The sequence below is a fragment of the Coregonus clupeaformis genome, chromosome 33, assembly GCF_020615455.1.
Source record: "Coregonus clupeaformis isolate EN_2021a chromosome 33, ASM2061545v1, whole genome shotgun sequence".
Taxonomy (NCBI): Eukaryota; Metazoa; Chordata; class Actinopteri; order Salmoniformes; family Salmonidae; genus Coregonus; species Coregonus clupeaformis.
The window spans coordinates 25,673,211-25,698,777 of NC_059224.1; the positions used below are offsets into that span (position 1 = coordinate 25,673,211).

Consider the following 25,567-nt stretch of genomic DNA (forward strand, 5'->3'; position numbering starts at 1 on the left):
TGGGCAACTGGGCAGCAGGAGGCTGCCACAGGGCGAATTGGGAGATTAGGAGAGGAGGCCACCGGGTTTGGGGGGCCGGAAGGCGGGTTGGCGGAGCCTGGATGTAGAGCAGAGCCAACTTCCCGTACTCAGGCATGGCAGCATGAGACTGGGCAGGTTCCGGGGTATGCGGAGCTGCGTACTGTGCCACGAGTGGTCCGGCATAGTCCGGTAAGTCCTGTGCGAGCACCCCGCACGTGTCGTGCGAAGGTGGGCATGCAGCCAGGACGGAGTGTGCCGGCTCAGCGCTCGTGGCCTCCAGTGCCCCTCCTCGGTCCCGGATATCCTGCGCCGGTGTCACGTGCTGTTATGCCAGTACGGGTACACAGCCCTGTACGTCCTGTGCTGATGCCTCACACAGAGTGGGTGAAGGTAGGCATTCGGCCAGGACGGGTTGTGGCAGCTCTTCACTCCAGGCCTCCAATCCGTCTCCACAGCCCGGCCCGGCCTGTTCCTGCTCCTCGCACCAAGCCTACGGTGTGCGTCGCCAGCCCAGCCCGGCCTGTTCCTGCCCCTCGCACCAAGCCTACGGTCGCGCCGCCAGCCCAGCCCGGCCTGTTCCTGCCCCTCGCACCAAGCCTACGGTGCGCGTCGCCAGCCCGGCCCGGCCTGTTCCTGCTCCTCGCACCAAGCCAGGGGTGCGAGTCGCCAGCCCAGCCCGGCCTGTTCCTGCCCCTCGCACCAAGCCTACGGTGCACGTCGCCAGCCCGGCCCGGCCTGTTCCTGCCACTCGCACCAAGCCAGGGGTGCAAGTCGCCAGCCCGGCCCGGCCTGTTCCTGCCACTCGCACCAAGCCAGGGGTGCGAGTCGTCAGCCCGGCCCGGCCCATTCCTGCTCCACGCACCAAGCCAGGGGTGCGCATCGTCAGCCGATGCGGCCCGTTCCTGCTCCACGCACCCGCCAGGGGTGCGCATCGTCAGCCCGGTACGGCCCGTTCCTGCTCCACGCACCAAGCCAGGAGTACGCATCGTCAGCCCGGTCCGGCCCGTTGCTGCTCCACGCGCAAGCCAGGAGTGCGCATCGTCAGCCCGGTCCGGCACATTCCTGCTCCACGCACCAAGCCAGGGGTGCGCATCGTCAGCCGGTCCGGCCCGTTGCTGCTCCACGCCCAAGCCAGGGGTGCGCATCGTCAGCCCGGTCCGGCCCGTTCCTGCTCCACGCACCAAGCCAGGGGTGCGCATCGTCAGCCCGGTCCGGCCCGTTGCTGCTCCACGCACCAAGCCAGGGTGCGCATCGTCAGCCCGGTCCGCCCGTTCCTGCTCCACGCACCAAGCCAGGGGGTGCGCATCGTCAACCGGTCCGCCCGTTGCTGCTCCACGCACCAAGCCAGGGGTGCGCATCGTCAGCCCGGTCCGGCCCGTTCCTGCTCCGCGCACCAAGCCAGGGGTGCGCATCGTCAGTCCGGTCCGGCCTGTTCCTGCTCCACGCACCAAGCCAGGGGTGCGCGTCATCAGTCCGGCACAACCCGTGCCTGGGTCACCGGTGCCTGGTCAGGTACCGGTCAGCTGCTCCACACCGGAGCCTAAGCAATCCGCTTCTACGATGTCCAGTCCAGCTCCAGCCAGCGGGGCCAGACCGGACCAGGGGCGCCACGGGGGGATGGTTGAAGGGTGGTGGTCAAGCCCGGAGCCGGAACCGCCTCCGAGGAGGAATGCCCACCCAGCCCTCCCCTGGTTTGTTTATGTTTAGGCGCGGTCGCAGTCCGCGCCTTTGGGGGTGGGGACATAGAGAGTCAAAAGATGCAGAAAGGGAGGAGAGGAGGGTTGAGGAGGCAGAATCAGGAGATCGGAGGGAGAAGGATTTAGCAGAGGGAAGAGATGACAGGATGGAAGAGGAGAGAGTAGCGGGAGAGAGAGAGCGAAGGTTGCGATGGCACATTACCATCTGAGTAGGGGCAGAGTGTCACACCCTGGCTCTGGGGACTCTATATGTTGAGCCAGGGTGTGTAAATTCTATGTGTTTGTGTTCTATGTGAATTATCTAGTTGTTCTATTTCTATGTTGGCCAGAGTGGTTCTCAATCAGAGGCAACGAGTGTCAGCTGTTGCTGGTTGTCTCTGATTGGGAACCACATTTTAACAGGCTGTTTTCCCACAGTTGTTGTGGGATCTTGTTCCGTGTTCCGTGTTGGTTGTATTTTGTAGCCAAGGACTTCACGTGTCGTTATCGTTTGTTGTTTTGTTCTTGTTATCACTATTGATAATAAAGTATGTTCGCTCATCACGCTGTGCCTTGGTCCACTCTCTCTAACGATCGTGACACAGAGTTAGTAGTGTTGGAGGAGAGCGAGAGAGAAAAGGATACAAAGTAGTGGTCGGAGACTTGGAGGGGAGTTGCATTGAGATTAGTAGAAGAACAGCATCTAGTAAAGATGAGGTCAAGCGTATTGCCTGCCTTGTGAGTAGGGGGGGACGGTGAGAGGGTGAGGTCAAAAGAGGAAAGGAGTGGAAAGAAGGAGGCAGAGAGAAATGAGTCGAAGGCAGACGTAGGGAGGTTAAAGTCACACAGAACTGTGAGGGGTGAGCCATCCTCAGGAAAGGAACTTACCAAGGCGTCAAGCTCATTGATGAACTCTCCAAGGGAATCTGGAGGGCGATAAATGATAAGGATGTTAAGCTTGAATGGGCTAGTGACTGTGACAGCATGGAATTCAAATGAGGAGATAGACAGATGGGTCAGGGGGAAAAGAAAGAATGTCCACTTGGGAGAGTTGAGGATTCCTGTGCCACCGCCGCGCTGACCAGATACTCTCGGGGTATGCGAGAACACATGATCAGACGAGGAAAGCGCAGTAGGAGTAGCAGTGTTTTCTGTGGTAATCCATGTTTCCGTCAGCGCCAAGAAGTCGAGGGACTGGAGGGTAGCATAGGCTGAGATTAACTCTGCCTTGTTGGCCCCAGAACGGCAGTTCCAGAGGCTGCCGGAGACCTGGAACTCCACGTGGGTCGTGCGTGCAGGGACCACCAGATTATAGTGGCAGCAGCCACGCGGTGTGAAGCGTTTGTATGGCCTGTGCAGAGAGGAGAGAACAGGGATAGACAGACACATAGTTGACAGGCTACAGAAAAGGCTACAATAATGCAAAGGAGATCGGAATGAAATTAACGAAACATCTGGGAAAGCAAGAGAGCGGGGCCTCCCTCACTTACGTTTCACTGAAACACTCAAATATAACTCTTCCAACTTCCACTTTAGAAATTATAATTGTTGTAAACTACAGCGGTTCAACGTTTTCTAGGAATAGACTCCATCTTAGTTTATTCAGCTAACTTGGTACAGTATTCTTCTGTGAAAACCGCCCAGGGCACCGTATCCTATACGCCATAGCTAACTAGCATGCTAGCTCCCCGTGTAGCACAGTTGGTAGAGCATGGCGCTTGCAACGCCAGGGTTGTGGGTTCGATTCCCACGGGGGGCCAGTATGAAAAAAATAAAATATGTATGCACTTACTAACTGTAAGTCGCTTTGGATAAGAGCGTCTGCTAAATGACTAAAATGTAAAAAAAAATAACACGGTTTAGCACCAATACTCGGTTACAACAAACTACCAATAGTGTGATAACACGCTAAACAGATCGTCCGTGTCTAACGTTGTGTAAAGTTTTGGGGTTAGTTTTGACAGTTTGAGTGAGTACGTCGTCAACTTATTCAGCCAGTTAGTTAGCTAGCTAGAATAGTTAGCATATTAGCTAGTCATTGCTCTCTGTCAACGAACCAACCCCTCCTCCCACGGTATGAAACACACAGAGAGAGCCAAGCTAATGTTAACTAGTCACCCATGTCTTGAACGACTCTGGTTACCAGTATGTAAAAATAAAATTAAAATAAATGTAGGTTATAACTTACCCTTAGTAGCTACTGTTAGCTAGTTAAGTGTAAAGCTAGCTACTGAATTGATTTAGCCAGTTCGTGTCTGTCCCAACGGAGAAAAAGCGTCTCCAAACATTACAGCTAGGTCGTTCCAGCTATTGTTTAGTTAGCTATCCAGGTAGCAACAAGCTAGCTACATTTCAAGTACAGTAGCTACTAACTACCTAACGTTAACGCTTCAGATAATGAGGTTAGAAAAACAGCTGAATGGTAGGTAGCTAGCTGGCTCATTTTTACAGGTACTCTTAAGCGTGAAATAACATTGGAAACAACTATCCACAGTTGCTAATAGTTACCAGTAGCTACCCGCTAGCTAGCTAGCTTTATTGGTCCAGGTAGTAGGTTAGCTAGCCTTGTGCTTCACCGGGCTCAGCCGAATACAATACTTACCTACAATAATGACCTACAATAACTACCTAGATAAACTACCTACAATACCTAACTACAATACCTACCTACAATCTAAATACATGGTTTAAGCTTTACTCGACACCATATAAAGAAGAAGCCAAGCTTACCTCCCGCTTACAGAAACACAACCTCACCCCATCGCCACCTCACCCCTACCTCCTGACAGAGCTGGTGTAACTGAGTCAGGTTTGTAGGCCTCCTTGCTCGCACACGCTTTTTCAGTTCTGCCCACACATTTTCTATAGGATTGAGGTCAGGGCTTTGTGATGGTCACTCCAATACCTTGACTTTGTTGTCCTTAAGCCATTTTGCCACAACTTTGGAAGTATGCTTTGGGTCATTGTCCATTTGGAAGACCCATTTGCGACCAAGATTTAACTTCCTGACTGATGTCTTGAGATGTTGCTTCAAACATAACGATGGTCATTATGGCCAAAGAGTTCTATTTTTGTTTCATTAGACCAGAGGACATTTCTCCAAAAAGTACGATCTTTGTCCCCATGTGCAGTTGCAAACCGTAGTCTGGCTTTTTTATGGCGGTTGTGGAGCAGTGACTTCTTCCTTGCTGAGCGGCCTTTCAGGTTATGTCGATATAGGACTCTTTTTACTGTGGATATAGATACTTTTGTACCTGTTTCCTCCAGCATCTTCACAAGGTCCTTTGCTGTTGTTCTGGGATTGTTTTTCACTTTTCGCACCAAAGTACGTTCATCTCTAGGAGACAGAATGCCTCTCCTTCCTAAGCGGTATGACGGCTGCGGGGTCCCATGGTGTTTATACTTGCGTACTATTGTTTGTACACATGAACGTGGTACCTTCAGGCGTTTGGAAATTGCTCCCAAGGATGAACCAGACTTGTGGAGGTCTACAATCTTTTTTCCGAGGTCTTGGCTGATTTCTTTTGATTTTCCGATGATGTCAAGCAAAGAGGCACTGAGTTTGAAGTTAGGCCTTGAAATACATCCATAGGTACACCTCCAATTGACTCAAATTATGTCAAGTAGCCTATCAGAAGCTTCTAAAGCCATGACATCATTTTCTGGAATTTTCCAAGCTGTTCAAAGGCAAAGTCAACTTAGTGTATGTAAACTTCTGACCCACTGGAATTGTGATACAGTGAATTATAAATTAAATAATCTGTCTGTAAACAATTGTTGTAAAAATTACTTGTGTCATGCACAAAGTAGATGTCCTAACTGACTTGCCAAAACTATAGTTTGTTAACAAGAAATTTGTGGAGTGGTTGAAAAACGAGTGTATGTAAACTTCCGACTTCAACTGTACGACAGCGTTACAGTTTAATGGAACCCATTTGGATGGGGCCTCTGCCACACTATGATTGCTCTGCAGGTTGGTCGTTGTAATGACGGATAGTCCTCCGGGCCATTGACGTGTGCAGCGGTGAGGTTTTCTAGAGTGCTGCAATCACAGGTCTGCCTGTCGCGACCTGCCATTGCTTGCTATCATTTTGTTTCAGACCCTGGGATTGATATTGGCTTTTACGGGTCAGTTATGAACATGGGCGGCAGGTAGCCTAGCGGTTAAGAGCGTTAGCCCAGTTACTGAAAGGTTGCTGGTTCAAATCCCTGGGCTGAGTAGTTGAGAAATCTGTCGATGTGCCCTTGAGGAAGGCACCTAACCCTAATTGGTCCTGTAAATCGCTCTGGATTTAGCGGCTGCTAAATGACTTAAATATAATGCAAGTCTCTCACATGCACTCAGATCTGTCAATGAAGGAGCACATTTTAATGGAATGGGATGATGATTTGAAATCGTTAGCCTACAAGTGCTGTTAGAAATAGCTGTTCTCGTCTATGACATCATGGCGAGACAGGTGTGAGGCATTGTGGGTAATTAGATTCCTGCTGTATTAATGAAAAGCAGAGACCTCTAATCTCAAGACGACAACTACCAAGATTCCAACATTAAGAAATGGCTCTCCGATAATACCTAATCAAGTGAAAAAGTCAGTACAACCCCAATTAGATTGTATCTTTAAACCAATTCAGGGGCTTTCTCAATAACAAATGGTGTCGTTAGGAGGTTTCATTAGCCACCCTCAGTGTTCCACTACAGTGTTGATGAGCATGTGTGTGTGTGTGTGTCTATGGTCCGGTTGTAGTTAACAGTCCCCTGGGGCCTCAACTCAACTCTAAATGCTTTAATGCTACAAACAGCAGAAGCTGTTATGCCATGTCACCTCTATCAGGCTTCAGTAGTGAACATAATCACTATGCACACACACACACACACACACACACACACACACACACACACAGACACACACACACACTAATTATTTATTCTCACTCTCCCTCTCTCTCTCTCTCTCACTCTCGCTCTGTCTCTCTCTTTCTTCCTTTCTCTCTTTCTCTTTCTCTCTCCCTCTTGCTTTCTCTCTCTCTCTCACTCTGGTCTGTAAAGGCAGCTACCGCAGCAGCCCTCCTTTAACACAAGCTATGTTCTGTACAGAGTCAGGCTTCACCTAGCAACTGTTGAGGGGAGGGTGAGCTCAGCCATCCAGAAAATAAAGTGTTATTGAGGATGAAATGGGATTTTTAATTGGCTGGTCACGGCATTACAGGGGAAACTTACAGGGGAGTCCTGCAATTTCATACAATGACGCTCCGTCCTATGTCAGGGACGATTGATTTTGCTCTTTAGCCCGGACAGAATGTCCTTTGATCATTGAGACCTCTTAACAGTGTGATGTCCCCATTTAGACCCTCATGTCTAAGGGCTGTAATTGTGTCGCCGCACCATAAACAGACACAAATGGCTTTTTTAAGACCTCCCTCGTCTCCACGCATGAAATGGACAATACAGGGACTTGTGAAGTCATTGATTTCTCCTTCATTGTGTTCAGAGTATCTGAGAAGAAACACTTTCAACAACATCATATTTGACAGTGTTTGAGTTTAGACACAGTGGTTGGGTTTAGACACGGTGGTTGGGTTTAGACACGGTGGTTGGGTTTAGACACTGTGGTTGGGTTTAGACACGGTGGTTGGGTTTAGACACGGTGGTTGGGTTTAGACACGGTGGTTGGGTTTAGACACGGTGGTTGGGTTTAGACACGGTGGTTGGGTTTAGACACAGTGGTTGGGTTTAGACACGGTGGTTGGGTTTAGACACGATTGTTGGGTTTAGACACGGTGGTTGGGTTTAGACACGGTGGTTGGGTTTAGACACGGTGGTTGGGTTTAGACACAGTGGTTGGGTTTAGACACGGTGGTTGGGTTTAGACACGATTGTTGGGTTTAGACACGGTGGTTGGGTTTAGACACAGTGGTTGGGTTTAGACACGGTGGTTGGGTTTAGACACGATTGTTGGGTTTAGACACGGTGGTTGGGTTTAGACACGGTGGTTGGGTTTAGATACAGTGGTTGGGTTTAGATACAGACAGACACAGGCAGGTAGACACACGTGTACAGACACACACACGCAGCAGTGGTTAAAGATGAGAATGACTTTTGACCCCTCTTTGACAGGTCTGATCCGCTCCAGGGTTCGTGGGGCGGACGTGGCTAAGGCCGGGGTCCTGACCTTCCTGGACAGTCACTGTGAGGTCAACAAAGACTGGCTGCCTCCGCTGCTCCAGAGGATCAAAGAGGTACAGTAACAGTACAGGCAGTGACACATCCTACATCTACAGTAACAGTACAGGCAGTGACACATCCTACATCTACAGTAACAGTACAGGCAGTGACACATCCTACATCTACAGTAACAGTACAGGCAGTGACACATCCTACATCTACAGTAACAGTACAGGCAGTGACACATCCTACATCTACACTAACAGTACAGGCAGTGACACATCCTACATCTACAGTAACAGTACAGGCAGTGACACATCCTACATCTACACTAACAGTACAGGCAGTGACACATTTTACGTCTACAGTAACAGTACAGGCAGTGACACATCCTACATCTACAGTAACAGTACAGGCAATGACACATCCTACATCTACAGTAACAGTACAGGCAGTGACACATTCTACGTCTACATTAACAGTACATCCTACATCTACTCTACACCTTCTGATGGATAACCCAGAATAGAAAGAAAATCCACCCCATTCTCCTATACCCTTTTGACATCATTCTCCCTGAACAAAATAAAGCTTCTTGGGATCTTGAGACACTAACTGCCACCCTCCAATGAACTCCAATGTGTATTTCTCCTTTTGACACTATACACTATTTCTATGTCTGCAGGAGTGCAGGAGACTTAAACACTCTCAGCTTGTTGAGAACTTGAAGGAAGAAAACCCTCACCCTACTCTCCTACACATGCTTTCTCTTTTTGGCATATTTCTATATCTCCAGAAATGAATGATAAACTCCCTCCTAGTTTGTGTTGAAGTGGAGCATTGTGTGTTGTGAACTGTCAGTCTCAGCGACCACCACCAACACCACTCCAGAGCTCTTAGTGCTGAGAGCTCTTAGTGCTGCTGATGGTAGAGTGGTGGGACTATGGTGAACATGGCAGCTTACCTTCTGCTGTTCCGCTGATTGCCCCTAATCTGGATTAAGTGCTCTCTCTCTCTCTCTCTCTCTCTCTCTCTCTCTCTCTCTCTCTCTCTCTCTCTCTCTCTCTCTCTCTCTCACTCTCTCTCGCTCTCATCCCTCCATCTCCCCATCTCCCACAGGCTAAGACAGAGGGTTGACGGTTGACTCTCTCTTACCTTAAAAGTCTTATGTGGACATGCTGCTTTCTAAACATTGAAAGAGGCCTATGACTAATGCTGGGGGGCTTACATGTTATATTCAATTATATGCTAACCTTATTGCATGTCTGACTTCAAAGTGCTGTCTGAATCTTAATGCCCTGGTGCAGTTGCTGATGTCTGGCCTTAAGTTCTCAACAACTTGCCAACATTATTTTGGATTTGGCACTGCGAGGCATAACACATCAAGTTATACAATATACAGTATGTGCTAATACAGGAAGCTCTTGTCTACAAACAATCAATATATAAAAAGAAGCACGACTGATTTTGTTCTGAGGGAGTCATCCATCACTGTCCTCATATATACATATTTATTTCTAAATGTATGACTTATTGATTTGTGGATATGCAGGCACAAAGACAGATGTATAATATTCATGACACACCACACCGCTGTGAAGGACCATTCCTCTCAGAGCCGCATAATGTCTGAGAAGAGAAGGATATTTGCAATTGGTTGAAAGGGATTTGAAAACTACAGTGGCTTGTGAAAGTATTCACCCCCCTTGGCATTTTTCCTAGTTTGTTGCCTTACAACCTGCAATTAAAATTGATTTTTGGGGGGTTTGTATCATTTGATTTACACAACATGCCTACCACTTTGAAGATGCAAAATATTTTTTATTGTGAAACAAACAAGAAATAAGACAAAAAAACTGAAAACTTGAGCGTGCATAACTATTCAGCCCCCCAAAAGTCTATACTTTGTAGAGCCACCTTTTCCACCAATTACAGCTGCAAGTCTCTTGGGGTATGTCTCTATAAGCTTGGCACATCTAGCCACTGGGATCTTTGCCCATTCTTCAAGGCAAAACTGCTCCAGCTCCTTCAAGTTGGATGGGTTCTGTTGGTGTACAGCAATCTTTAAGTCATACCACAGATTCTCAATTGCATTGAGGTCTGGGGTTTGACTAGGCCATTCCAAGACATTTAAATGTTTCCCCTTAAACCACTTGAGTGTTGCTTTAGCAGTATGCTTAGGGCCATTGTCCTGCTCGAAGGTGAACCTCCGTCCCAGTCTCAAACATCAAGAATTTCCCTGTATTTAGCGCCATCCATCATTCCTTCAATTCTGACCAGTTTCCCAGTCCCTGCCGATGAAAAACATCCCCACAGGGGATGGTGTTCTCGGGGTGATGAGAGGTGTTGGGTTTGCACCAGACACAGCGTTTTCCTTAATTGCCAAAAAGCTCAATTTTAGTCTCATCTTCCAAATGTTTGGGGAGTCTCCCACATGCCTTTTGGTGAACACCAAACGTGTTTGCTTATTTTTTCCTTTAAGCAATGGCTTTTTTCTGGACACTCTTCCGTAAAGCCCAGCTCTGTGGAGTGTACGGCTTGAAGTGGTCCTATGGACAGATACTGCAATCTCTGCTCTGGAGCTTTGCAGCTCCTTCATGGTTATCTTTGGTCTCTTTGTTGCCTCTCTGATTAATGCCCTCCTTGCCTGGTCCGTGAGTATTGGTGGGCGGCCCTCTCTTGGCAGGTTTGTTGTGGTGCCATATTCTTTCCATTTTCTAATAATGGATTTAATGGTGCTCCGTGGGATGTTCAAAGTTTCGGACATTTTTTTATAACCCAACCCTGATCTGTACTTCTCCACAACTTTGTCCCTGACCTGTTTGGAGAGCTCCTTGGTCTTCATGGTGCCGCTTGCTTGGTGGTGCCCCTTGCTTAGTGGTGTCGCAGACTCTGGGGCCTTTCAGAGCAGGTCAATGAGATCATGTGACACTTAGATTGCACACAGGTGGACTTTATTTTACATTTGTACATACTAGTCATTTAGCAGACGCTCTTATCCAGAGCGACTTACAGTTAGTGCATACATTAATTATGTGACTTCTGAAGGTAATTGGTTGCACCAGATGTTATTTAGGGGCTTCATAGCAAAGGGGGTGAATACGCACCACTTTTCCGTTATTTATTTTTTTGAATTTTTTGAAACAAGTTATTTTTTTCATTTCACTTCACCAATTTGGACTATTTTGTGTATGTCCATTACATGAAATCCAAATAAAAATCCAGTTCAATTACAGGTTGTAATGCAACAAAATAGGAAAAACGGCAAGGGGGATGAATACTTTTGCAAGGCACTGTATGTATTCTCGTGTCACAGGCAAAAAGGCAAATCACCTTGACTAAACACCATGGCAGAGATCGAGAGAGTGAGTGAGAGAGAGAATACAAGAGGGAAAGAGGGGGGGAATAGAGAGATTATAGACAAATATTTTTGAAGAAGAGCAGATGAGCGTGTGTGAGACATGAGCTGAACGGGATGCTGAAGCTGAGGAGGCGAATCAAATGTCAGATGATATGGTCAGACCGCCCAGGATGCTGCCTGTCACTGTGTGTGTGTGTGTGTGTGTGTGTGTGTGTGTGTGTGTCTGTTTGTGTCTGTGTGTGTGTATCAGCAGCTGAAGATGATTCTGTCGTGGGCTTTGACTGTGACTGGGCTTGTGTCTGCCTGTCAGCGCTGACTAGTTTGTGTGTGTGAATGCTGATTGGTGTGTGAGAGTGTGTGTATGCATGGGTGCGCACGTGTGTGTGAAGACTTTCACACACCGCCTGTTAACCTCCTCTTCCCTCTGTCTGATCTGATCAAAGACACTGATCGATGTACAATACCTTACATTAGCTGGGCAGCCTAGAGGGAAAGACAATGAGCCTGAGACACTATCACATCGTTTAAGAAATTCTAACGGCAGTTCATAAGGAAATCCAACACAATGTATCACATTTCCTAAAGGTAGACATTCTATCATGTTATTTCCTTAACCTCAAACTACTAGTAAATGAGCTCCAGAGCATTGACTGAAACATCATCCAAACTTCTGTGTGATCTACTGTATGAACATAATGCATGTTTAATCAGTACCCTGCAACACATCAATGCCCCTCATTACACCCACACCTTTCTCATTAACTTCAGCTGCTGAACTGTTAATAATGAATATTCAATCAAATCCCATTGTTACTGTATGTTTTGAACATGGTCTCTGACTCCAGTCTCTCTCTTGTCTCCCCAGGACCCCACCTGTGTGGTGAGCCCAGTGATCGACATCATTAACATGGATACATTCGCCTACGTAGCAGCCTCCTCTGACCTCCGTGGAGGTATGGAGCTATAAGGGCTTGACCTCCCTATCTTCATTGCTCTCTCCACATCTATGTCCCTCCCTCTCTATATCCATCTCTTTATCTCTCCAGCCCTCTTTCCAACCCTCTCTAGTGCCTCCCTCTCTCCACTGACTTATCCATCTGTTCATCCCTCACTCCTGACCCCATCCCTCTCCTTCTCCGTTACCTCCCCCAGGCTACCAGGTCTCCATTACCTGGCTAGAAGAGGCTACGCACACACACACAAACACGCACGCACACACGCACACACACACACACACACACACACACACACACACACACATACACAGACACACACAACACACACACATACACACGGCCAGATGAACAGCTCCAATCAGTGTTCCCAGAGAACTGGATACGACAATTAATGGGGATGATACTCCTAGGCCTCAGATTGGACATTTTAATTATTGAAGAAGCCATCTGTCATAACATGAAAAAGATGTGGTGTCAATAGAGCCACATCGATCCACTGAGACCCGGCCCTGCCTGCCTGCAGACTGCTGCGCTAGCACTCCTGGGTCTGCCTGCCAAATCCTCTCTCTCTCCCCTGCACACACATACACACACACACACACACATACTGAGACGCGCACAGAAACACACATAGGCAGCATGCACTCGCAGACACACACATATACACACGTCTATGCTCACACACACATGCAGACACATCTACACACAGGTACATACTTTATTAATTGAGAGAAATATGCATTGGTCTTCTCATGCATATATTTGAAGACATCAAGGGCACTGCGTCTGTCTCAGGATAGGACGGGATGGGCTGGGCTATTAAAAAGCTCTTGTGTAAAGGTCATTCCAAAGGGTCAGGCCAGATCAGCCATTAGCCAATGGGCCATAATCAGCCATAATTAATCATTAGAGTAATGAAATAGGAGACGTTAGCAGGAATGGTGGCTGTAATTATTGACAGTGTTCTGCCAGAGATTAATAAAGCGTGTGATGAAGGAAGGAAGGAAGGAAGGAAGGAAGGAAGGAAGGAAGGAAGGAAGGAAGGAAGGAAGGAAGGAAGGAAGGAAGGAAGGAAGGAAGGAAGGAAGGAAGGAAGGGGGATTCTGTGGATGTGAGGCTGCTGCAGCATTCTATAATCGACCCCGCCTTTACAGTTCACCCTCCTCCTCAACCCTCTCTTCCCATTATCCTTGTGTAAGTAGTCGTTTGGTCCCCTTCTCTCTGACCTGCACTGATCTCCTCTGACTCGCCTTCCTTTCTTTTCTAAAAACAGTTTTCTTCCTCTCCCTCTTTCCATATTTCTACTTCTTCTGAATCTTCATTCTGACAAGCAATGCTCTCCTCCTGACCCTCCCCTGACTTACCCTCTCTCTCTCTCTTTCTCTCTCTCTCCCTCCCTCTCTCCTTCACCCTCCCTCATTCCCAGTTCGTGTTGTGATTATCTCTCTCTCGCTCTCTGCCGCAGGCTTCGACTGGAGTCTACATTTCAAGTGGGAGCAGTTGTCTGCTGAGCAGAAAGCCAGGAGAGCTGACCCCACCGAACCCATTAAGTAAGTGAAAGGAAGCATAAAGACGGATATTAGGGGACGGTCTGGTCTGGCTGCAGATGAAAGGGGAGGGATGGAGCGATAGAGGAGGGAAGTAGGAGAGGAGGGGGTGCCCTGCTTGCCTGCCTGGCCATCCGTCCCTCCGTCCTCAAGTCCAGTGACCGGCAGCATGCAGCCATGCTTTTACTTTTTCATCTGATGGAGCAGCAGTGGAATGAATTATCTCCCTGAGGTCTTTCACTGCACTGTGATCTAAACAGTCCATCAGGGGAGAGAGAGGGAGAGACGGGCTAGAAAGCAGCACCTGGTAGAGGCAGTTAAACCATTGATCTCTGCAGAGATAGCAGCAGCACGATTAATGAGAAAGCAGCCCAAAGGAGTTCAGAGAGGACACCGGACCACAGCCGATTAAAGCACCTTTGCATTATTTCATCCAAAGAGATTTGATCCTCTTTAATCCTCCTGGCCCCAGGTGGCTCTGAATCCAGGGCAGATCATTTTAATGCTTGGCTAGAATGATTGATTGATCTCTCTCACACATCTCTCTTTCTTTCACTCTCTGTCGCTCTCTGTTCATTTCCCATCATAATTATTATCCAGGTACAGGAAGGAACATATTTTCTAAGAAAAGACGATACTGTTGTCACTCTGCATAAATGCAAATGTTTGTTTCCATCATGAATATTCACCGTGCTGTGCGGTGATTGAGAGCCTTGGCTCCTGCCAGTCTGACAGTCTGACACGCCAGGCAGTACGTCAGGGCTGGGGACAGTGTCACAGAGATGCTTGGCTGTGGGCTAACATCTTCCCTCCACTTGAGAAATGAGTAAGACAATGAACCTCTCCACTTGGCAATCTGGAGGGCCCCTCTCATCTCCCCTTCTCATCTCCTCTCTTCTTTCTGTTCTGTTCTTTTTCCTCCCCTCGTTTCCTCTTCACACTTCTTGAAGAAGTAACTACTAATCTCTCCCTCTGTTCTTCCTTTCTTCCTTTCGCACCTCTCTTCTATTCTTTCCCCCCCCCACTCTAGTTTCCTCTTCATACTTCTTTCCTCATCTCTCTGTGTGTGCTTCCATCCTTCATCCCTTCCCCTCTCCTCACCTGTCCTCTCCTTCGCCCATCTTCTCCTGATGAGTGTCTATGGTCCACTACCCTACATCCCTCAGTCAGTCATTCAGTCATTCAGTCATTCAGTCATTCAGTCATTCAGTCAGTCATTCAGTCAGTCAGTCAGTCAGTCAGTCATTCAGTCATTCAGTCATTCAGTCATTCAGTCAGTCATTCAGTCCCATCGTCATCTGTTTGTCATAGGCATGTTCTTTTCTGTAATTTCTTCTCTCCAGTGGGGGTCTATTTATGGACAGTCAGTAGTTAATGGAAGACCGCAATAACTAAGGAGGATTTGGTGATGCGTGTGCCTCAGGGTTTTACAGCATTGTCCAACGATGATGATTTCCTCCTGTAATGCTCTGTTCTGTTGTTATGACGACACTCATTCAGTCTGGCAGATATTTATGTTGCAGCAGGCGAAATATACAACAAAGGATGTCTCGCTGCAAAATAAAGAAGCATCACGTTGTCTGTTTTATTGTGTGTCTGGGCTGAACTTAATCATTTGGCTTTCCCAAGGCTTCCTCATAAAGCTGTTTCTGACTTTATGCTGATATACATGTATAGTAAGCTGAATCAATAAATCATGAATCATTACTATCAGAAATAGTATGTCCTGATGCAAGGTTTGAAATGCAGGAGGAAAACATGCAGCCTAAAGCTGTTCAGGATGCAGCCAAGGTTATCGCTGGCGAGGGTTGTATTTTGTCAGATGTCAATGTACACTACATGATCAAAAGTATGTGGACACCTGCTCGTCCAAAATCATGGGCATTAATATGGAGTTGGTCCCCCCTTTGCTGCTATAACAGCGGGGCCTTTCTTCCATTCAGCCACAAGAGCATTAGTGAGGTTGTGCACTGATGTTGGGCGATTAGGCCTGGCTCGCAGTCGGCATTCCAATTCATCCCAAATGTGTTCGATGGGGTTGAGGTCAGGGCTCTGTGCAGGCCAGTCAAGTTCTTCCACACCAATCTCGACAAACAATTTCTGTATGGACCTCACTTTGTGCACAGGGGAATTGTCATGCTGAAACAGGAAAGGGCCTTCCCCAAACTGTTGCCACAAAGTTGGAAGCACAGAATTGTCTAGAATGTCATTGTATGCTGAAGTGTTAAGATTTCTCTTCACTGGAACTAAGGGGCCTAGCCCGAACCATGAAAAACAGCCCCAGACCATTATTCCTCCTCCACCAAACTTTACATTTGGCACTATGCATTCGGGCAGGTAGCGTTCTCCTGGCATCCGCCAAACCCAGATTCGTCCATCGGACTGCCAGATGGTGAAGCATGATTCATCACTCCAGAGAACGCGTTTCCACTGCTCCAGAGTCCAATGGCGGCGAGCTTTACACAACTCCAGCTGACACTTGGCATTTCACATGGTGATCTTAGACTTGTTTGCGGCTGCTCGGCCACGGAAACCCATTTCATGACGCTCCCGACGAACAGTTCTTGTGCTGACGTTGCTTCCAGAGGCAATTTGGAATTCGGTAGCTACGCGCTTCAGCACTCTGCGATCCCTTTCTGTGAGCTTGTGTGGCCTACCACTTCGCGGCTGAGCCGTTGTTGCTCCTAGACGTTTCCACTTCACAATAACAGCATTTACAGTTGACCGGTGCAGCTCTAGCAGGGCAGAAATTTGACGGACTGACTTGTTGGAAAGGTGGCACCTTACGACAGTGCCACGTTGAAAGCCACTAAGCTCTTCAGTAAGGTCATTCTACTGCCAATGTTTGTGGAGATTTCATGACTGTGTGCTCGATTTTATACACCTGTCAGCAACAGTGGCTGAAATAGCCGAATCCACTAATTTGAAGGGGTGTCCACATACTTTTGTATATGTAGTGTATCTATTAGGTGCTACCTTTTTAAGTCATAGCCTTAAGTGCACTACGGAGACGTTATAGATGACCAGAGAAAGTGGTATTGCCTCCAGAATCAATTCCCCTCTGTCATCATTGGTCAAACTAAATGACTCAAGTTCTGCAGACAGAGACAGGAAATGAGAAACAGCTGTGAGAAAAGAGAAAATGAATGTGGAGAATGTTGTTGACGCCAGAGAGCATCATGGCGTGTCTATTCTAGACAGGAGACAATGCTCCTCATCGTTCAAAAGAAAAGCAGGTGAATTGAAAATGGCTTGCCTTAAAGTCAGCAACATGAGGAGGGCTCTCTCTCTCTCTCTCTCTCTCTCTCTCTCTCTCTCTCTCTCTCTCTCTCTCTCACTTAGAAAAAAGGGTTCCGAAAGGGTTCTTTGGCTGTCCCCATAGGAGAACCCTTTTTGGTTCCAGGTAAAATCCATTTTGGTTCCAGGTAGAACTCTTTTGGGTTCCATGTAGAACCCTCTGTGGAAAAGGATTTACATGGAACCAAAAATATTTATTCAAAGGGTTCTCCTATGGGGACACCTTTTCTAAGAGTGTACTCCTCTCTCTTCCTCCTCTTTCTATCTTTTCATTTTATTTCACCTCTCTCTCTCTCTCTCTCTCTCTCTCTCTCTCTCTCTCTCTCTCTCTCTTTCTGCCTTTGTTTCATCCTGTGCTGAGTGAATTGTATTAGATAGGTCCCGGTTAGCACTCCATGGAGGGCCTGGGTGCAGCTTCAGCTTCTGCCTGAAAATGAGAAGGTTTCCTCTTACACGTCTGACTCGCCTCTGCTTGTCAGCCGGTTCAGCCCTGCCCACCCGCCCGTCTGCCCCGGCTGGCTCCTGTATCACTCAATCAATTTACATTTTACTCAGCGGCTCACACACACTCACTGGGCCGGGCCGGGCCAGCATCATTATTCACATCAGCAACACTCAGCCGTGTGGAGATGGAGAGAGTTTAGATATAAGTTTGGACTCTTCTACCAGCCACCTGGATCTATCATAAAGTGTTCTTAATGTCTACAAAAACATACAACAAACTATCTCAAATCTACCCATCCAGTCAATGTTCCACAATATAATATTCCCTGAATATTCTCTCCTGCAGGACGCCCATCATCGCCGGAGGGCTGTTTGTGATTGACAAGTCGTGGTTCAACCACCTGGGGAAGTATGACACAGCCATGGACATCTGGGGCGGGGAGAACTTTGGTGAGTGAGTCATCTGACTGGGCCGGAGCTTGGTTGAGGGGATTGGCTATTGTGTTGCCTGAGAGCACCTGAACTGTTGTAGTCTGTCAGCACTAGGAGCCTGCCTCTATAGCTGACAAAATTATTTCTGTCTGCTCAAGGTTGCCTTCGCCTCGAGACCTTTTCTTACTAAAGCGGGACAGTTGATTAATTGTGTTGGAAGTCATTACCACAGTCCCAAACCCCAAAAAGTGATACTTTTTTAAATCAATCGAACCCTTTCCATATGATGGGCTTCTAACACTTATTGTATAGTTGAAACAGCAAGAGTCAAGAAGACACAAATATTAAGCAGAATTTTATATGACCAATCATTGTCCAGCATAACAGCACACCACTGTGAAACAAGCTAGAGAGAGTGTAACATTGCAGCTATTCCAGTCCTAGCCAGACGCCCTTGGAGCAATAGGTAGCGTGAGCACTTCTCTTCCCTGCTTCATGCTTGCTCCTGTCAGGTACATCTGCAGGCGAGTTGTGCACAGCAGCCAGGGCTAACCGAGGTAGTGGTGGGAATGATTCATAGTTTATTACAGTTTCTAAAAGGCCAGGAGGCTGACTAGCACTCTCCCATGTATCTCTGGCAGAAGGATGCTGGGGTTCACATAATAGACAGACAGTTTCTCCTGACTGTACTGCTGCTGTTCAGATCAATAAAGAAAGGAGTAGAGACGAGTACAGTAAGACTGGAATAGAATACTCTCCTTCTTCCTCTTTCTCTCACTTTCTCTTCATCTTCCCCACAAGCTAGAGAGAGAGAGAGAGAGAGAGAGAGAGAGAGAGAGAGATAGAAGAGACTTCTATTTCTCTCTCTCTCTCTCTCTCTCTCTCTCTCTCTCTCTCTCTCTCTCTCTCTCTCTCTCTCTCTCTCTCTCTCTCTCTCTCTCTCTCTCTCTCTCTCTCTCTCTCTCTCTCCCCAGTCTCTTATTTCTCTCTCTCAATTCAATTTTAATTTCAATTAAAGGGCTTTATTGGCATGGGAAACACATGTTTACATTGCCAAAGCATGTGAAATAGATAATAAACAAAAGTGAAATAAACAATTAAAAATTAACAGTAAACATTACACTCACAAAAGTTCCAAAATAAGTGTTATGATGTGCAAATAGTTAAAGTACAAAAAGGAAAATAAATAAACATGACAAAAAAAATACATAGGTTGTATTTACATTTACATTTTTAGTCATTTAGCAGACGCTCTTATCCAGAGCGACTTACAGGAGCAATTAGGGTTAAGTGCCTTGCTTAAGGGCACATCGACAGATTTTTCATTTTTTGTGAGCAGTGTGCACATAGCCTGTCTTCTCTTGAGAGCCAGGTCTACCTTCGGCGGCCTTTCTCAATAGCAAGGCTATGCTCACTGAGTCTGTACATAGACAACGATTTCCTTAGTTTTGGGTTAGTCACAGTGGTCAGGTATTCTGCCACTGTGTACTCTCTGTTTAGGGCCAAATAGCATTCTAGTTTACTCTGTTTTTTTGTAAACTCTTTCCAATTTGTCAAGTAATTATCTTTTTGTTTTCTCATGATTTGGTTGGGTCTAATTGGGTTGCTGTCCTGGGGCTCTGTGGGGTCCATCAATTTGTATAGCAGGCCCTCATGCCAAATTGAGTCAAAAGCTTTTTTGAAATCAACAAAGCATGAGAAGACTTTGCTGTTGTTTTGGTTTGTTTGTTTGTCAATTAGGGTGTGCAGGGTGAATACGTGGTCTGTCGTACTGTAATTTGGTAAAAAGCCAATTTGACATTTGCTCAGTACATTGTTTTCACTGAGGAAATGTACGAGTCTGCTGTTAATAATAATGCAGAGGATTTTCCCAAGGTTGTTGTTGACGTATATTCCACCGTAGTTATTGTGGTCGAATTTGTCTCCACTTTTGTGGATTGGGGTGATCAGTCCTTGGTTCCAAATATTGGGGAATATTAGTGGGTTCTGGTAGTCTTTAGTAGTTGATTCTAAGATTTGTATTTGATCATGTATATGTTTTTGCTGTTTGTTCTTTGTTATATGGCCAAAAAGATTGGAGAAGTGGTTTACCCATACATCTCCGTTTTGGATAGATAACTCTTCGTGTTGTTGTTTGTTTAGTGTTTTCCAATTTTCCCAAAAGTGGTTAGAGTCTATGGAATCTTCCATTACATTGAGCTGATTTCTGACGTGCTGTTCCTTCTTTTTCCGTAGTGTATTTCTGTACTGTTTTAGTGATTCACCATAGTGAAGGCGTAGGCTCAGGTTTTCTGGGTCTCTATGTTTTTGGTTGGATAGGTTTCTCAATTTCTTTCTTAGGTTTTTGAATTCTTCATCAAACCATTTGTCATTGTTGTTAATTTTCTTCGGTTTTCTGTTTGAAATTTGTAGATTTGATAGGGAAGCTGAGAGGTCAAATATACTGTTTAGGTTCTCTACTGCCAAGTTTACACCTTCACTATTACAGTGAAATGTTTTGTCCAGGAAATTGTCTAGAAGGGATTGAATTTGTTGTTGCCTAATTGTTTTTTGGTAGATTTCAAAACTACTTTCCTTCCATCTATAGCATTTCTTAATACTATTCAGTTCCTTTGGCTTTGATGCCTCATGATTGAGTATTGCTCTGTTCAAGTAGATTGTGATTTTGCTGTGATCTGATAGGGGTGTCAGTGGGCTGACTGTGAACACTCTAAGAGAATTTGGGTTGAGGTCAGTGATAAAGTAGTCTACAGTACTACTGCCAAGACATGAGCTAAATGTGTACCTACCTTAGGAGTCCCCTCGAAGCCTACCATTGACTATGTACATACCCAGCGTCCGACCGAGATGCAGGAGTTGTGACCCGATTTTGTTGGTTATGTTGTTGTAGTTGTGTCTAGGGGGGCAAATGGGGGAGGGAATGATGTCACCTCCAGGTAGGTATTTGTCCCCATGTGTGCTGAGGGTGTCAGGTTCTTGTCCAGTTCTGGCATTTAGGACGCCACAGACTAGTACATGTCCCTGGGCCTGGAAATGGTTGATCTCCCCCTCTAGGATGGAGAAGCTGTCATCTGTAAAGTATGGGGATACTAATGGGGGGATATAGGTAGCTCACATGAGGACATTTTTCTCTGTTGAGCTCATTTCCTTATTAATTTTTAGCCTATTTTACTTATCTCTCTCTCTCGCTCTCATTCTCTTTATTATTCTCTCTCTCATTCTTTCTCACTCTCTCTCATTCTCTCTCTCTCTCTCATTCTCTCTCGCTCTCTCTCATTCTCTCTCTCTCTCTTTCATTCTCTCTCTCTCTCTCTCTCATTCTCTCTCTATCTCTCTCTCTCTCTCTCTCTCTCTCTCTCTCTCTCTCTCTCTCTCTCTCTCTCTCTCTCTCTCTCTCTCTCTCTCTCACACACACACACACACACAAACATACACACAATGTCTCTCTCCTTCTCCATCTCCCTCACACCTCTCCCTTTGACACTTTGAAATGTTGAAAAAGTTCAGAGGCTCATTGGAAATGTTTTGAGAATGTTACTCCGAAAAAGGAAGCATCATTTTATAGGCTGTGTTTGAGGCTACAAAACTTCAACTCTGTTGGATGTCTATACTGTATTAGCCTGGGCTAAATAAGACCAGGCCATGGAGGGACATGTTTATTTACATTCATGTGGCTGGTGGTGCACTTCTAAATGAGCAGAGGACACGGCAGATTTAAACATGAGAGTTTAAACCTGAGATATGAGGCAACAAGCATGTTATCAAATATTCAAGGCGTCAGAGTTGCCCCATATACAGATGATGGTGGGTAATGTTTATGGATTGTAATGGAACGAGAAACAAAATAACTTCTTACCAGGAGTATATATTCTAACCTGGTTTCACTTGTAGATTTCCAATAACACTTTGTAATACTGTGTGTGTTCGAATTTCAGCTCTCCTGTCCCTGCCTGTCCCTGCCTTAGGACTCTCTGTTGTCCTACTGAACCTCCTCTCACACAGAACTCATACTGTCTACAAGCACTGCGCATGCAATACAGTGCTGCTCTTTGTGGGTCATGGCTGTCCCCTGAGCTATTCCATGGGACAATGGTAACTAATGGTAGCTGTGTGTTGTGTGTGGTCTGTGTGTGTGTGTGTGGTCTGTGTGTGTGTGTGTGTGTGTGTGTGTGTGTGTGTGTGTAGAGATCTCGTTCCGGGTGTGGATGTGTGGAGGGAGCCTGGAGATTATCCCCTGCAGCAGGGTCGGCCACGTTTTCCGCAAGAAACACCCCTACATATTCCCTGAGGGCAACGCCAACACATACATCAAGTAAGACCTGACTCCATCTGTACTGTATCTGCCTGCTCCAAAATACAAAAACAACAACATCCAGACCTACATCTTAGTGTGTCTATCTGCCTGCCTTCTCCAAAATAACAAGGTAACCCACGACAACCAAAGTACTGCACTGTGACTGTACCACTCGATGCTGTATGCGTTTATTGGGCTGAATTCATATTGTTCATGTGAGATGCCTCTTACAGCTGGCCTCAAAATAAAAAAAGCCAAAATGACAGCCAAAATAGGTGCTGCATTGTAATACTTCATATGTACTACTGAAATATTTAGCTGTTTTTACATTGTTCGTGTGAGAGGTAGGCCAATATTAGTGCAATGCAACCCAATAGTGGGAACAGATTTGCAGCGAACGTGGTAAATATAAATGAAAGAAATTGCTGTAGTTTGCTCTTAAGCTTTGCCAAACATTGTCTTTTGAATGTATTATGCTAAGCTCTATTGTTTCCTGCACTCTCCATATTAAGGATTAGGATCATGTTCCTACTGTGTTTGACAGGGATTTAGTCAGCTAATTGTGTGTGTGCACAAATTATATTATTTAATCTGAAAACTTTGTGAAACATATCGTCTTTTATCAAATGTTTAACTTTGACATGAATCTGAATTGCTGCCCTTGGTTAACAATGCAATTATCGACAGTTTTCTTTATTTGTATTTCTCATTTGCAATTAGCATTCAGGAAAGTCACGGCATGGTCTGACTATGTAAAGCGAACAACACACTATTTGATTTGATTACAGAGCAGTTTCAGAAAATTTGTTGTTGTGTAAAAATCACCCCTTGACTTGGCTGCATCTCCTTTGACTGACTGGCAGTGTGTGTTCACTGTTGGTTCACTGATTAGCTATCTCTCTTTACTTACAACACAAAACACATTAGAACACACAATGAATATTTCATTAATCCTGTCAACAAAATGTGTATGTCTAACATAGTTCAGCCGAGTTAATGAATAATTGCTCCAAGTATGATGTTTGATTTCATGTCCTGGGGGGATGCTCAGCATGCCCACTGATAATGATGTGTAATTTCTTCACCTGTTCTCTCCATGTGCTCCGCTCTTAGCACAATATCACTGTCATTTGTGTTACAATACGTTACGCCCTTTTCTTTCTGCTTCTGCTCAGAACCCAGGCTGTTTAACAGTAGTGTTGAGTGTAAGGTGCAAAGGAGAGATGTGATGTGTGAACTTCAAAGGAATATAAAACAGCAGGGGGTACAGTAGGCCGAAAGTTTGTGTTGCTGCCTGTGAGGACCAAGGGGATAGGATAGGGCAGGGCTGTAGACTAGTTGAATTAGCTGTACAGGACAGTGCATTCTGCTAGAGATGCACTGGAATGGACCCTTTAACGCTAGAATCTGCAGTTGCTTCATCCATTTTTTGACTTATTAATTAATTATATATACCCATTGATTCTTGAAGTATATATCTTTTAAATGCCTCATGAGCTTAGTTCAACTGTCGTACCCCATCAGAACCCAAAATATAAGCTTGTTTTACTCCAATGTTTGTAAACAACGTAAAACCATAATTTTGTTATAATGGATGAATAGTCCTTGCATCCATAGCTCGGTGTAGGAATTTGAGAGTGGTTACAGTGCCTTGCGAAAGTATTCACCCCCCTTGGCATTTTTCCTATTTTGTTGCCTTACAACCTGGAATTGGGGGTTTGTATCATTTGATTTACACAACATGCCTACAACTTTAGAGACTTTAGAGATAAGACAAAAAAACAGAACTATTCACCCCCCCCCCAAAGTCAATACTTTGTAGAGCCACCTTTTGCAGCAATTACAGCTGCAAGTCTCTTGGGGTATGTCTCTATAAGCTTGGCACATCTAGCCACTGGGAGTTTTGCCCATTCTTCAAGGCAAAACTGCTCCAGCTCCTTCAAGTTGGATGGGTTCCACTGGTGTACAGCAATCTTTAAGTCATACCACAGATTCTCAATTGGATTGAGGTCTGGGCTTTGACTAGGCCATTCCAAGACATTTAAATGTTTCCCCTTAAACCACTTGAGTGTTGCTTTAGCAGTATGCTTAAGGTCATTGTCCTGCTTGAAGGTGAACCTCCGTCCCAGTCTCAAATCTCTGGAAGACTGAAACAGGTTTCCCTCAAGAATTTCCCTGTATGTAGCGCCATCCATCATTCCTTCAATTCTGACCAGTTTCCCAGTCCCTTCTGATGAAAAACATCCCCACAGCATGATGCTGCCACCACCATGCTTCACTGTGGGGATGGTGTTCTCGGGGTGATGAGAGGTGTTGGGTTTGCGCCAGAAATAGCGTTTTCCATGATGGCCAAAAAGCTCAATTTTAGTCTCATCTGACCAGAGTACCTTCTTCCAAATGTTTGGGGAGTCTCCCACATGGCATTTGGTGAACACCAAACGTGTTTGCTTATTTTTTCCTTTAAGTAATGGGTTTTTTCTGGCCACTCTTCCGTAAAGCCCAGCTCTGTGGCGTGTACGGCTTGAAGTGGTCCTATGGACAGATACTCCAATCTCCGCTGTGGAGCTTTGCAGCTCCTTCAGGGTTATCTTTGGTTTCTTTGTTGCCTCTCTGATTAATGCCCTCCCTGCCTGGTCTGTGAGTTTTGGTGGGCGGCCCTCTCTTGGCAGGTTTGTTGTGGTGCCATATTCTTTCCATTTTTTAATAATGGATTTAAGGGTGCTCCGTGGGATGTTAAAAGTTTCAGATATTTTTTTTTATAACCCAATCCTGATCTGTACTTCTACACAACTTTGTCCCTGACCTGTTTGGAGAGCTCCTTCATCTTCATGGTGCCGCTTGCTTGGTGGTGCCCTTTGCTTAGTTGTGTTGCAGACTCTGGGGACTTTCAGAACAGCGCCCCAGAGTCTGAGACACTTAGATTGCACACAGGTGGACTTTATTTAACTAATTATGTGACTTCTGAAGGTAATTGGTTGCACCAGATCTTATTTAGGGGCTTCATAGCAAAGGGGGTGAATACATACTGTATGCACGCACCACTTGTATTTATTTTTTTGAATTTTTTGAAACAAGTTATGTTTTTCATTTCACTTCACCAATTTAAACTATTTTGTGTATGTCCATTACATGAAATCCAAATAAAAATCTATTTAAATTACAGGTTGTAATGCAACAAAATAGGAAAAACGCCAAGGGGGATGAATACATTTGCAAGGCGCTGTACATTTCTCCACGCTCATCCCTCATCTCTATACTAAAACAGAGGCGGAAAGTCATCTAGCTTTAAAAGTGTACTAGAATGTTTATTTATCCACTTCAGTCGCTGTTCCATTGACCAATCCCATCATTTCATGAAACGCTTCACCTATGAATT

General features: G+C 45.8%; 1 protein-coding gene across 2 annotated transcripts in view; it reads left to right on the forward strand.

Annotated features, from left to right (window-relative positions):
* Positions 1–25,567, forward strand: part of LOC121548907 (polypeptide N-acetylgalactosaminyltransferase 14-like) — a 135,732-nt gene that overhangs the window by 89,040 nt on the left and 21,125 nt on the right. For both annotated transcript variants that reach the window (XM_041860562.2, XM_045210243.1), the window contains 5 exons: positions 7,813–7,934; positions 12,087–12,174; positions 13,643–13,727; positions 17,812–17,915; positions 22,083–22,209. In XM_041860562.2, coding sequence (XP_041716496.1) covers positions 7,813–7,934; positions 12,087–12,174; positions 13,643–13,727; positions 17,812–17,915; positions 22,083–22,209 — 526 coding nt within the window. The remainder of the gene's footprint in view (positions 1–7,812; positions 7,935–12,086; positions 12,175–13,642; positions 13,728–17,811; positions 17,916–22,082; positions 22,210–25,567) is intronic.